At 34.0% G+C, this 13,383-nt stretch overlaps 1 protein-coding gene across 2 annotated transcripts in view; it reads right to left on the bottom strand.

Moving 5' to 3' along the window:
* The window catches only part of LOC126724162 (callose synthase 1-like), a 29,877-nt gene extending 18,237 nt beyond the window's left edge, over window positions 1-11,640 (bottom strand). Inside the window, exons 1-15 of one of the 2 annotated variants that reach the window (XM_050428505.1) lie at window positions 11,427-11,640; window positions 10,776-11,001; window positions 10,027-10,127; window positions 8,221-8,342; window positions 8,026-8,119; window positions 7,720-7,830; window positions 7,519-7,635; window positions 7,344-7,436; window positions 7,159-7,250; window positions 6,826-6,952; window positions 5,538-5,675; window positions 5,365-5,441; window positions 5,190-5,283; window positions 2,160-2,282; window positions 1,948-2,065 (exon numbers count right to left, since the gene is read on the bottom strand). In XM_050428505.1, coding sequence (XP_050284462.1) covers window positions 1,948-2,065; window positions 2,160-2,282; window positions 5,190-5,283; window positions 5,365-5,441; window positions 5,538-5,675; window positions 6,826-6,952; window positions 7,159-7,250; window positions 7,344-7,436; window positions 7,519-7,635; window positions 7,720-7,830; window positions 8,026-8,119; window positions 8,221-8,342; window positions 10,027-10,127; window positions 10,776-10,959 — 1,591 coding nt within the window. In that variant the 5' untranslated portion in view covers window positions 10,960-11,001; window positions 11,427-11,640. The remainder of the gene's footprint in view (window positions 1-1,947; window positions 2,066-2,159; window positions 2,283-5,189; window positions 5,284-5,364; window positions 5,442-5,537; window positions 5,676-6,825; window positions 6,953-7,158; window positions 7,251-7,343; window positions 7,437-7,518; window positions 7,636-7,719; window positions 7,831-8,025; window positions 8,120-8,220; window positions 8,343-10,026; window positions 10,128-10,775; window positions 11,002-11,426) is intronic. The other variant, XM_050428506.1, reaches the window with a different exon arrangement.
* Between the last annotated feature and the right edge of the window lie 1,743 nt (window positions 11,641-13,383).

Here is a 13,383-nt window from a genome sequence, read left to right as displayed (position 1 = left end):
ATTAATTCTTGCCACATGCTACTTCCTTGAGTAGATTAGTGGGTCATTGTTATCGATCATTTAACTCTGCCTGTGTCTATGCTTAGTGTCATATATTTTGTTTACAGCTAGTCACAAGTCTAGAGAAAGGTGGAAAGTTACGGTAGGTTGACAGTCAGTGTAAATTTTAGTCAATCTATTACTATTATGAATTGTGGCAAAATGTAATTGATGTCATCATGCCTAAGAAGTAGAAGAAGAGAGAGAAAAAATAAATTATTTTTCTTTTCCTCAATTTAACAGAACTCCCAAACAGTTTTATTAATTCATATGGAGCTGATGTTCCTTCTAGATAATTGATTTGGACATAGACAGGTCTATTTGTTCACAGTTCGATATGGGTGTCATACATGGTAAATCCCAAAAATCAAGACATGTAGAGATGGCATGTATGTTACTGAATATATATTTGAGATATTTATTTGACTGCTTGCATGCCAAAAAACTATATATAATGCAGCACTTAAATAAGGAAACTTTTTTTTTAACAATCTTATAATTCTAGATGTATTCAAAAACGGTATTTTTTTGGTTTGGACATGGGTGTCGTTTGGAAGTGTTTGACAATCCTGTTTCAGATTAAAGAACCCATAAATCATAGATTATCAAATTGGCCCACAACCCTAGCTTTCCATGACCCCTAGATGCAATTCCAATGAAAAAATATCTGCTAGGTTTTTAGTGTTGGCTGCTTCCTATGACAACGTGTGTCAAACATTTTTGAATTGGTTGTATTTTGGCTTAGCATAAAAAGTCCGTCAAGAGCTTCTGTTGAAAGAATTGAAGAACAAATCTTTCATATTTTGCTCAAGCGTGACTAAGTTCATTCAAGAAAAATGAATCTCACACGAGCGAAATGAAGACTCACTCAAGCAAGAAAATAATGCAATCCAAGTCAAGCAAAATCATCAGGACATGCAATCCAAGTTTTGCTAGTAGAAGGATTTATGCTTAACTTTTACCCTAATTTGTGCACCTATATAAACCACTTAATGCATGAAGTTTTTAAAAAAGAGAAGGGCTTTCATTCCATAGCAATATAGAGGAAACCTAGATCCTTTCTCTCCTTGTGCTAAACTGAAAAATACATAGATTTTACCTTCTCATCTTGTGATGAGAAAGAGAGTTTTTGTGAGACATTTTGAAATCATAGTGATCATTTCTAGTGAGTTCATTGAAGCAAATCTACAAGAAGTTCATTGGAGTGCTAGAACTAGAAGTTCTGGTTCATGTGATTGTGACATTCGTCAAGAAGATTCTTGTAGAAGGATTTTAGAGGTCCTATGATTACAGCCGTAAGAAGGCAAGCGGTGCATTTGCAGAGGTTACATGGAGACTCTAGGACTAAAAAGGTTTTGTGAGTGTAGACTAATATAACTGTTCCTTTATAGTGGATTTTCTAATGGGATTATATTCTTCAAGTGGTTTTTCCATTAATTAGAAATGCTCTTTATTGGTTTCCCACTTTGTTACTAAATCTTTGTGTGCACTTTACTACTGTATATATTTATTGCTTTAGATTTGACGTGCTGTAAATGTGATTGTCATATCTGCTTATGCATAGAATCCGTAATCAACTTGTTCATTCAATCAACAATTCCACCATTCAGTTAACTAAGGGTTAAGATGGAGTTTTTCAATATCAGTTAAAAATTTCAGATCAGAGCAGTTGTGGCTTGTTTTCCAAAAGAATCACCACACCACTCTGGTGAACTTCCAGATAAATACGAAAACGAAGTGGAAATTTTCAAATAAAAACATTTAATCATACTCTCTAAGGCTGAAGAACAGAGATCAAGCATGAGTAGGAGAGAAGGAATCAGTAGAAAGAAAAATATAGTTTTATCCACATGCATGAGATTCAAAATAAATAATGCACCAACAGAACCCGTTCAACTGGTTTTCTACCTTGTACAAGCTTCAATAATGCGGCAGTTATGAAGATACTCAACACCTTCTTGAAAACATCACCCTCAAATATGGAACTTAATTTCCCTGACCCATTCGAAGCAAGGATGATCATTGCCTAAATTAGACAGAGTATTAGAACATTGTTCATAATATTAGGCAGGAATAAAATGCATGAAACACAATGATAAGAAAAGTAGAAAGAGGATTACCTGTAAACACAAAATATAAAAGCTCCACATTCTATCAAAACTTCTAAAGATATGCCAAACTGAGCGTATTTCAACAAAATTAGTTTTCCCAATCCATCGATCCCCAGTATAAGGTTTCTCATCCTGAATATCAACAATTTCCAACATTAGAAATGCAATATATTTAGTCGAAATCAGGTTGACAGATTTAGAAGTGTTATTTCTATAATGTAATAGATTAAAAATAATTAAATAAAATTAAAAACCTTGCGAATTATAGTTGTTAAAAACCCTACATCGTCAACTCCAACAATTGGGTTTTAAATTCTACAACAGAAGACGAATAGGATTTACAAGCTAGAGTATTGACAACATGGTCAACTAAGTTGATATTTTATGTATATATATATATATATATATACATATACATACACCAAATATAATTTTAAGCAATGTCATACCACTTAATTACTTGTTATTGGATTAATACATTGAAAATCTAACAGTTGGTTTACATGGTCTCTATGTTCTTAACATGTATGCCAAATTGTATATCAATTGGATGTTATTTACCATTCAATCCATAAATTCATCTTTTATAAATAAAAAACTTGAAATCTAAACATTTGATTTGATTGATGATACAGTTATAGATCTTTAATAATTTTGAAAATTTTCAAGCATGGAGGGTATGCGAAGAAAATGTAATCCAGCAAAGGATTTGTTAAAATTCAATTCCAATAAAAAAAGATATTAAATAGTGTAATATTGCTTAGAATTATACTAAATATTACTTGAACCCAACTGATGGAGGAAAAAATGGTGAAAAGAAAAGATGTTTTAGAAAGCTAAGTTGCTTAGAGAAAAAAAAAGAATGAACTATCTATTTAAGAGACACACTCTTAAAATAATACCTCATAGGTAAATTTCTTGAATTCAAATTCAACTAGTTACAATGAGAGCAACCTTGCTTATTTATAGATACATAAGCAGGCTGCTGATTGGCTAAAAAGTTAGTTACAAGAATTTACTATATGGCTGCCATGTGATTGGCCAAAGCTTAACAAACATCTCCACTAACTAATAGGTTATTGTACTTACAACTAACAACCTATCAACTAACTAACTTTCTGTTACAAGTGAAAGGATCTACTTATCATACAACATAAGCACTAGTAAACAATTATCTTTAAAAATGAACTGCATCACCAACCCATATATATAAGTCCCAGAGTGATAGGTGTCAGCTATATGAATCCCAAAATTAAAAGAATGTTGTTAATTAAGTAAACTCCATCAATAAGAATGAGAAACTAAATGGACTAGTGGCATATTGCATAAAAGATCTATATCATTGACTATGACAATTACGATAATGCAGGCATTTAGGAAGACAAAGAACAGAATATAAATGTATAGATGCAAAAACAGCAACATATAGCCGGAAAAGCTATAGCTGTTGAGTCTAACTATGTTATTACTACTTGTAGTTTTAAGTCATTACTGCTCTCAGGAAGGGATCAATGTTTCCATATTTGAACTCCTGTACCTGAATTGTGTATCCACACATACACACAGGAAAGGATATTTCAGTTACTTCAGAGCCTTAATCCAGAGAATAAGGGCTCATGTGCAGGTTCTCTTAAAGATCCTCACCCAATTTTGTATCAGGTTATGCAGCCTTGAGGATGAAGAGAGTGGAGTATCTGCTAAAGCACATCCTACATAACTAGCATTCCTTATTCTTTACAAGTTATCAAGAAGCACAAACAGTGGAGGTAACCATGTAGGAGATTAGAAGCTGTGTCTAGCTTTTGGGAATAACACTAAGGTAAAATCTGAACATTGTGAGTGTCTAAATCAGAGTAAGAAGACTTGAAACCATGTGGAGGTAACCACGTAGGCCATTACTACCGTTATCCTCCTAAAGAAAATACCATACCCCACAACCTGGTAAAACCCTTCCTTTCTCTATTCTTATTGGTTCAGTCATTATATTTCAATCCTTTCTTCTTTGTCTCCTTTAATATAGTCGTATTGTTGTTAGTTTTTGGTGGTTTACTACAGCTAAGATTCATTGCAAAAATTTCTTATTTACAAGTAAAAAAAAAAGAAAAATCATTCTGTGCATGGTTTTTTCAAAGGTAGCTCTATTTACCTTATAGTGTTCCTGCTCTCTGTATAATTAGTTTGAAAGGACTGATTGGACAAATTCAGCTGTGGCTTTTACTTAAGTTCCTGAAATAGTTGCTAGCTTTCTCTTGATCTAAATAGTTCCTCAACTTAAACACTGGTTATAATTTACTCACTTCTGTTTCCTGGCCGTAAGTCGTTGATTGGTTGAACTCCAGTTCAAAACTTGTTCAGGATTTATTCTCGTAAGGCTCTCCTATCCCACTTAAGCTTTATGGCAAAGCCTAGTACTGCAAGTGTTTTTTTTTTTTTTTTTTTTTTTTTGGCTCTTGTCTAACCTATTTCATTATATCTTTCACCCAAACCCTGGGTTTTGGCTTTCTTTTCTTGGATTCAATTTTCTTCTCCATTCTCTTCTAGTCCATTTATTACAGTAACCTAGCCTTATTTTTTGTTACATCGGGCTCTTCCCTATTTACCCCAACCTCATATTTCTCTTCTCTAACTCTTCCTCACCTAAGCAGTATATCTGTACATGTAAGTAATGGACATAAATAATGTAAGCTGCACCCACATGTAAGAGGCAAATATTATAAATATAGCTAGAAGCATGAGACAGATTGTATGTCTCCGCCTTGAATTATAAACCCAAAGGGTGACCCTCGAAGCTTTTTCTTGGACTCCTCAAGACACAACTTTAACATTTCTTGTATAAATATAGCTGAAAATAGAGCAGAAAAATTCTTTGTATCATCAAGGGACAATATTTCATTAATGTACAATGAAATAAGTCAAGATTCAAAAAAAAAAAAAAATCATTAATAAAAGAAATAATTTAGATTCATATGTTGCAAAGAAAGATTAATAAGTCCAGAAAACTAACAAACAAGCAACATATAACCCAAAATTACAACGTACATCCTTTTTGTCAACTCGATGCTGTTCCGGAGGTTGGCAAAAGAAATCAGCATCAGCACGCATAGGCCAACCCAGCCGAAAACAATCAACTGACCTACAATTCACGCCAACATAACTTTTAATATACTACATTCTGTACATACGAAACTCATATAAACAAAGAAACACATAGTACCAGAAATATTCATTTAAATCATCATAATTTCTCCACTGAGAATGCTTTGCTTTTCCTTCTTTGCTTCTTTTAGCTTCCTGTAAATCACAAAACAAATGGTAAGACAAAGCAGTCATATATCAATATAATAACATGCATTTTTATAGACCCAAAAGAATGTGCAGAAGCAACACCTTTGCTATCGTCTCATATATGGGAGTTACCACCTTCTTTAGAAAAGACTCATCGTCACCACCATAGGCTGGCTTTATAGGCTCACCAGTCATTGGACTGATACTTCCAGCCAGCATCCCATACAACTCAAACGCCATCTATAAAGATTGGAGTACAACAACTGAATAATTATACTTAAAATCAATAAAAGAATTAATTATACTCAATGATCAATGATAGTAACCATTTCAATGTTAGCATAAATAAATTTGAAACATATGTGTTTAAGAACCTGAAAATTCAGAGCAAGTCTATTAAAAATTGTTCTGAGTATCTATAATTTATCTTTTTTGGTCTGAGACCCAAACTTCCGCAACTTAACTACAGAAATTTTTATCAAGTGTAAAGCACAATGTATCAAACGTGGTAATGGCCAGAATGTACTACAAAAAACTTTATGGAAATTATAATCAACGTTTTAGAAAATTTACAACAGTAGAATTAGTACAATGATATCAGTGCATAATTTAAGCCTTCCAAACTCTAATGACTAGACACTTGACAATATCACATAACTTGAAAAAGCTGTTAAAGGCTTATTTATGGAATTATTATTTTAAAAGAAAAGCCTTTATCTATGCTTCCTAAACAAGGGGGGAAAGAGAAAAAATTGGAGATGATCAATACATACTCATCAAAATGTTTAGACTGAATGAGGTAGATATTGCTTACTGATTAATACATTTATTATTAAGTCTGTAGATTGCAAATTTAAACTACCTATGAAGTCTATGAGAATATCAAAAACCAAGCACATGAAAGCCTATGATGGCACCTCTATCACATTGTATAAAGTAATTTAAAAACACCACCAAGTCAGTGAGTTGACTTGCATATTCTTGCAGCCCATTCAACCCCTCATATATCTTCCAAAGTTCCAAACCTCTCCTACCAATAGATCATAAAGCTGCAAATAGCAACAAAACATGCAGTCCTCGACACCATAAGCTAGGCATTTCCAACTACTCAATATGGCACATCAAAAGGCAAATGAAAAAACAAATTATGCATTTTCTTTCAGTTATAATCTCTCATTAATATCTGATAAAGAATTATTAAAAGTAAATTTTTTATTGTATTTTGGCTCCTTCAACTATCATGCCAACATCCTCACACTTGAATTAATTCTCATAAGTATCTAAATCTCTCATACATCTCCTTACGATTTAGTGCCCTAAAGAAATGGGAAAGAAAAATTATTCTTTTTTCTCTTGTTGCAATTTCATGTACAATTTGAACTGTACATACATGATGATAAATATAGCAAAGGCATTCCGGCATGAATCTCAAGTTTGCAGCTTCTCCCCATATAAGAAGATATAAACCCATGTACAGTAATTTTCGCTGCTGCACTTCCTGTTGAATTGTTGGTAACCTGCCAATTAAAAAAACCATAAAGTAAGAGCATGAAAGAGAATAGACAATACACGAACTGTGAAAAATAAGGTGCTTTTAAGTACCAACTACAGCAGAAGGAAGCAGCAGTGTAGCACTGTTGCACACAACAGTATATCTAATCCACTTGGCAATTAAACAAAAACATATTTTAGAAATAGATAAATAAAAAATAGGAAGCCTCACCAAAGGCTACTTTTGCGATCCAAATAATTGCACCACCTTTTGTAGTTTTTAAAAAGTTTCTTCATCACTTCTGTCAGAGCACGATCATCCAACTAAAGTGGCAAAAAGTAGTGTATGTTATGGCAATTTAAAGACTTGCTCAGAAAGTAAAAATAAAATCCCGAGCAATCTAAGAAAAATAAGACCTTGGGTTGCTGATCAGGCTTTGGGAATTGTCTTATGTGCACATTTGCAAGCAACAGAATCAAGTGCTCCCTTTGATTCTCAACATTATCCTTCTGTATATTAATAAATGGAAAGTATCCTGCTGGTTAAACTTGAGAAACCAAGAAATGGACAACAAACAATTTGGCAAGTCACCTGAAAACCAAACATAGCCTGAAGCCAGTCTAGAATGTCTTCATTTACTTTCTTCTGGTGGCCCTTTGGCCATGGCAAACCCCTGGTGTTACGAAGTGAAGAAACACTAGCTTGAATCTGCAAAATGAATAATTTCAAAATCAAAAAGTGTGCAAGAACTAAGGAAAATCAACTATTCCACACCAGAAAACTGGAACAAACCTCAGGAAAACTCATAATAGCCTGATTTTCACTATCTGGATCAAGAGGAAGAATATTATAAGGCTTATATAACTGTTTCTTCTCCTCGACCTTAGTGTGAGCTTGCAAAATCTACAATAGAAATCAAAAGGAAAATACTATCCAATTACCACAACAAAAGAGAAAAAAGAAAATAATTACCATATCCACATATAAATATGCAACCACAGCACATTAAGGTTCTTGGACAAAAAATGTATTCTTTTTAGCAAATCCCAATAACTTGATATCATTCAGAAGTAAGATGTAAAATGCATTCAGTTTCACCTCATCAGACATTTCAACAGCTTCAGTCTGATTTACAGCCCTCAAAACCTCAAATAGGACAGAAGCAGTTTGATATGCTTTTGTAAGTTGGGCACTGAGTCAGGAACGTGAACTTAATATCAAATAAATATAATGCACTAGAGCCAACCATCAAGCAAGTAATCAACTAGACATCAATTCTCTCAGAGAACCAACCGGTCATGTTTATCAGAAGCATCCTGCAAAGCCTGAATATACTTTTTGTAGTAATCCCGATAAAATCTCTGCATTTCTCGAGCATCACTCTTCGCCCTTCCTGCCAATGTCATTTCATTTTCCTGAAAATAAAATAAGAGTGAATAAATATTTCTTCATAGAGACCCTTGATTAGAAATTGTAGGGAATTAAAGCCAAAATGTAATGACATCTTGAAACATTATGGACTATTTTTTAAGGTAGAGCAAATTAGTTTTACTTCAAAAGGAAGAAAAATGAAAAATGAAAAAAGAAAAAAAAAAAAGGAGAAAGCAGATAGAAGGCACCAAACATTTATATCATTTAAAGTCAGCCATCACACAAAAGCAATATCTGAGATCAAAAATACCAAATCACCATTGAGACTATTAAGCAGGTAAAAGATGAGTTTGAAATGTTCTCTGGTTTGACAGCCAATGCTGGTTAGAGAAGGTGTTTTCTGAGCTAAGTGCTGATCGGAACTTAGGGTCAGAAACTCCATGTCCTCCTTTGTTTCTTGATTCAGTTGAGTTCTAACTTGGTCCTAGCAGTTTGAGGGAGGTGGAAGAGTAGAATAACACAGCTGCAGTTATGAGACAAATATGGAATCTCTTTGCTCAGGCATGCTCTATCATGGTTGCTTGGGTAAAGCTTTATATTTTTAGAGCAATAAGCATTTGGGCAGTTAAGAGTCTCACAAGAGAGCACATGGGGATGGAAGAGGATCCTCGGCTTGAGAAACACAGCAAGAACTTTTATGAAATTCTCAGTGGGACAAGGAGATACTATCTTCCTTTGTCATGATTTTTGGCATCCTGATGGACCATCAAATTCTAAATTTTTTCCTCTGTTTTTTCTCTTCTTTTTTCAATGAAGTTTATTATTTATCAAAAACATATATATTCTAAATATGACCATATAGCTCTCTGTGGCATGGCAAACACAATGACAGGAAAAAAATTTTAACTTCAAGATGATAAATGGTGTTGCCGTGTTGGCCCCTAGCTAGATCTGAGGACTCACTGTCTATTCAGCCCAGACTACATGAAGTTGTTTTGAGTACCACAGTCTCAATTTCTTAGCTTCCTTCAAAGGATGCTAAACACTAATGCACTGCAACTTGGAAGTACTTAGAACAAGATTCCCCTTTGTTTCTTGGTGGAAGTTGGCATGGTTTACAAAAGCTATTCCAAATCATTCCTTTATAAACAAACTTGCAATCAGGAATAAGCTGTCAACCAGGGATCAAACAGGTTAATTGGAGTATACAGGAGACATTCTCTGCACTTATTGCAGGAATGAACTGGAAAGCAGCTGTCACCTACTTTCTGAGTGATCATTTCACTAAGCAAGTTTGGCAGACTTTATTGACCGAGTGTTTGATGAAGATAGTGAGACAAGTTTGGCAGACCATTGTGAATGCTGTTAGGTTGATACTTGCTGCAAGCACAAAAATGAAGAATTGCATTCTGAAACAAGCAAAAAAGTGAGTAATTCCATTCCGAACAGGGTTCTCCATAGTATGTGGCATATTCCCTTTTTATTTTTCTGTATGCAGTTTTTTTTTTTCACTTCTAGTATGTTTGTACTGTGCTGACAGTTTCTCCTCTAATATTTCTCCATTCAGTTGAATGAAACTACTAATTCACTAAAAAAACGCAAATCATGACAGGTATATGACTTTTCTTTATTTAAATTGTTACACCTTTGATCATGATCCTTCTAGAATAATATTTCTTTCTAGAGAAGAAAAAGTAGATTTAATGGGCAAGTGATTTTAAAGCTTACCCTTTCTAGACGTTGAAGAAGTGCAGTTTTAAATTGACGAACACCACGTCCACTAGATGTAGGATCCAGTCTGTGAGCTTTTTCGAAGGCATAAAACCGACCTAATTCCAGCATTGACATAAATATGCATTTGAGTTCAGATACATATCAGAGTTCAGAAAGCATCCCATTGTATTCATTACAAGATATACACCATGTTAAATTCTGACATAATATAACATATAAAAAAGACAAAACCAAATGCTGTGATTTATTAGTTAGGATGAACAATAGAAGCAATGAAGAAAAGAATTTCTTAGCAATTGAACAGAAAACTCATATGATATTGATTATAGAAAAAACCAAATAAATGGTAAAAGTGTGAATTTTTGTTGCATCATCCATGAATGTAGGCATAAATTTGGCAGAACCATGTTAAAATTTTATGTCTTATATGAATGTTTTTATTTCTTGTTTTTCTGAATTCACTTTTGCTAATCCAAATTCCAACATAAGTTCTGCCTCCAGAAAACAATGGAAGACCCGATATTTACCTCATATACAGCTAACTGATCAAAGCAAGTTTTTTCTTTTCTTTATTTGGATACAGATCAAAGCAAGTATAAATCAACATAGTTTAAAATATGTTAAATCCACTGACTTCTTAATTCTAGTGGATCAAAGAGGATACTTAATCAGGTGTAGATACATACACAAAGCATACAAGCATATATACAACTCAAATCATATAAAATAAAACTGCAACTTACAGAGATAAGCAACTCTTCGGTTGCTAGACTCGACTTCATTAGCCACACGAAGAATTGGAGCAATCTCGACCAAGGAAGAAGGCACCACCTCACTATCCAAGATTGGCTCTCCTAAATTTCCGGCAGTCTGAGTCCGCAAAATCCGCCTAGGCGGTGGCTGATCAGACCCCCTTCTACTTGACATCTCTAGACCCCAACAAATATCAACTCAAGCCACCTTGTTTACCTGCCAAAACCAATCAAGTAAAATAGACAAACTCCCATCAGTTTGAATCCAAATTATAGGTCTGCCACAATTTCACTATATATAAAAGTATAAGCCCCTGAAATTCAAAAAAAAAAAAAAAAAAAAAAAAAAAAAAAAAAAAAAAAAACCTTCACCCAACTGATACATAACTCAATATTTGACTCCCTTTTTTCCCCCCAAATTCAAGATATTAAAAAACATCAAAAGGCAGAAGAGGCAAAAACTGTGTATCTAGTTACCTACTATTCTTTTGGTTCACTTCCTTAGTATCAAACAAAGTTTAATACTAACAGTATTTTTTCTTTTCTTTTCCTTTCCTTTCTTTTTTTGGTTATTTCTGTAATAAAGAAGTACAGAAACAAAAGAAATAATGGAGTGTTTCCAAATCCCAATGTGAAGCATACCTCAACTAAGCCATTATATGTACCTCTCAAAATGGTTGAAGCATTTGTTCAATTACTCAGGCACAGATATACACAGAGAACTGTGTCTTAGACAGAAAACCAAAGAAGCAAAAGAGAAAATCTTCAAATTTGAAGAAGTGGGTTTCGAAGAAAAATAGTAACAGAAGTAAAATGAAGTTGAAGAAGGAAGAGTGTCCCAGCTGCAGAGGACTTTTAAGCTTTAAGTCAACAAAAAAAAATATATAGCTTTAAACATGCAAACAGTACTTATTGATATTAATAACAAAAAAAAAAAAATGGTACAGCATAAAAAAGGAGAGAGAGTGGAAACTTACATAGAAAAACTAACAGAGTTCTAGAGAGAGAGAGAGAGAGAGAGAGGTTGGTGAGTGAATTAAGCGGCTAAGAAGGAAGAAGGTGAGTGAGGTACCTGGTACGCAGAATCAGAAGCGGAAGCAAATATTATTACAAGTCAAAAGTCAAATTGCTCTGTTTGTTTCTTGGGTTTTAATTAATAGTCCAATCACAAGATGCCAAGTCATTTAGAAGTTTCTTTTCGGGTTTCTTCTCAGCTTGGCAACATGCTGTGATTGGTCCAATCGGTTGCACGCAATCTACAAGTGGCAACCAAACCATCCATACATATGGATTAACAAGTGGCAACACGTAGAAGGGCATGTGCATATAATCATCGCATATATTGAGTCCGTTTGGATTGAACTTATTATTATTGAAAATTGAAAATTGAAAATACTATATCAAAATAATTTTTAAATATATGAATAGTATTGTGGACCCATGAACAGTAAATAAACCGTTCATAAACAGTGTTTTTTTGTTCTGCATGGTAAAATCATGTGATTTTACTGTTCGGGCAGGAAAAAAAAAAAAAAAAAACTGAACTGTTCACGCAAAACGCAAGACGTGTAACTGTTTGACCCTACTGTTGCAAGACCTTAAGCACAACATCATTCGCATGAATCACATCCCATTTTGTAAAGTATTTTTTATCCTAAATAGCATCTTTAATTTTTTTTTTTTTTTTTCACATTAGCTGTCCATTTTTGCAATATATCATACATCTTACTCTATTTTGCAATATATTTTATTCAAAATATTCTAAAATAATAATGTAGCATTTTACAAAAATTTGAATAATAATAATAATAAAAAGCTAGATATAAGAACGATGGCGAAAATGGGTAATTACCCATAAGGATGAAACTATTCAGTTAGTTGGCCCGGTTTTGAAAGTTTTTGGCAAACTAGCAACTCGAGCCTCAGAGGCTCGATTTAGGGCCCAAAATCGAGCCTCTGAGGCTCGGTTTACGTTGTTTGATGTGGCAAAAAATCCACGTGGCGTTTACATGAAACTCGAGTCTCAGAAACTCAAGTTCCACGTAGATGCCACGTGAAACTCGAGTCTCTGAGACTCGGTTTCACTTTAAGTAAACCGAGTCTCAGAGACTCGAGTTTCAAGTAAAAAAACGCGCGCATTTTAACTTTGAAACCGAGTCTCTGAGACTCGAGTTTTAAGGCAAACTAAACTCGAGTCTTAGAGACTCGAGTTTCAAAGCACTCTCATCTCTGCCTATCTGGTCATATCAAGCTGTCTTTGCTGTGCTCTGCTAGTCTATTAGCTGTGTGCTCTGTGCTAGTCTATTACATTGTGCTCTGTGCTAGTGCTGAAGGACTTGAATTATTTGTCCGTTGCTTGTTAGCCTATTAGTCTATTTTGGTGCTTGTGCTAGTTAACAACAACAACAGTCTTTGTTGCAGGTACACGTGAATATAATTTGTCTGTTTTGAGACATATTCAAAAAATATGTTAAACCACAACTTCTCTCAGACTATGTTGAACCACAACTCTCAGACTAAACACAACTCTCACACCTTCAACAACTTGAATCACAAAGCCTCAACAACTCTCACACCTTCAGCAACTTCAATCACAAAA

This window comes from Quercus robur, chromosome 4, assembly GCF_932294415.1.
Source record: "Quercus robur chromosome 4, dhQueRobu3.1, whole genome shotgun sequence".
In the NCBI taxonomy this organism is placed as follows: Eukaryota; Viridiplantae; Streptophyta; class Magnoliopsida; order Fagales; family Fagaceae; genus Quercus; species Quercus robur.
The sequence above is the reverse complement of the archived record's forward strand: the minus strand, read 5'-3'. Positions and strand labels throughout refer to the sequence as shown.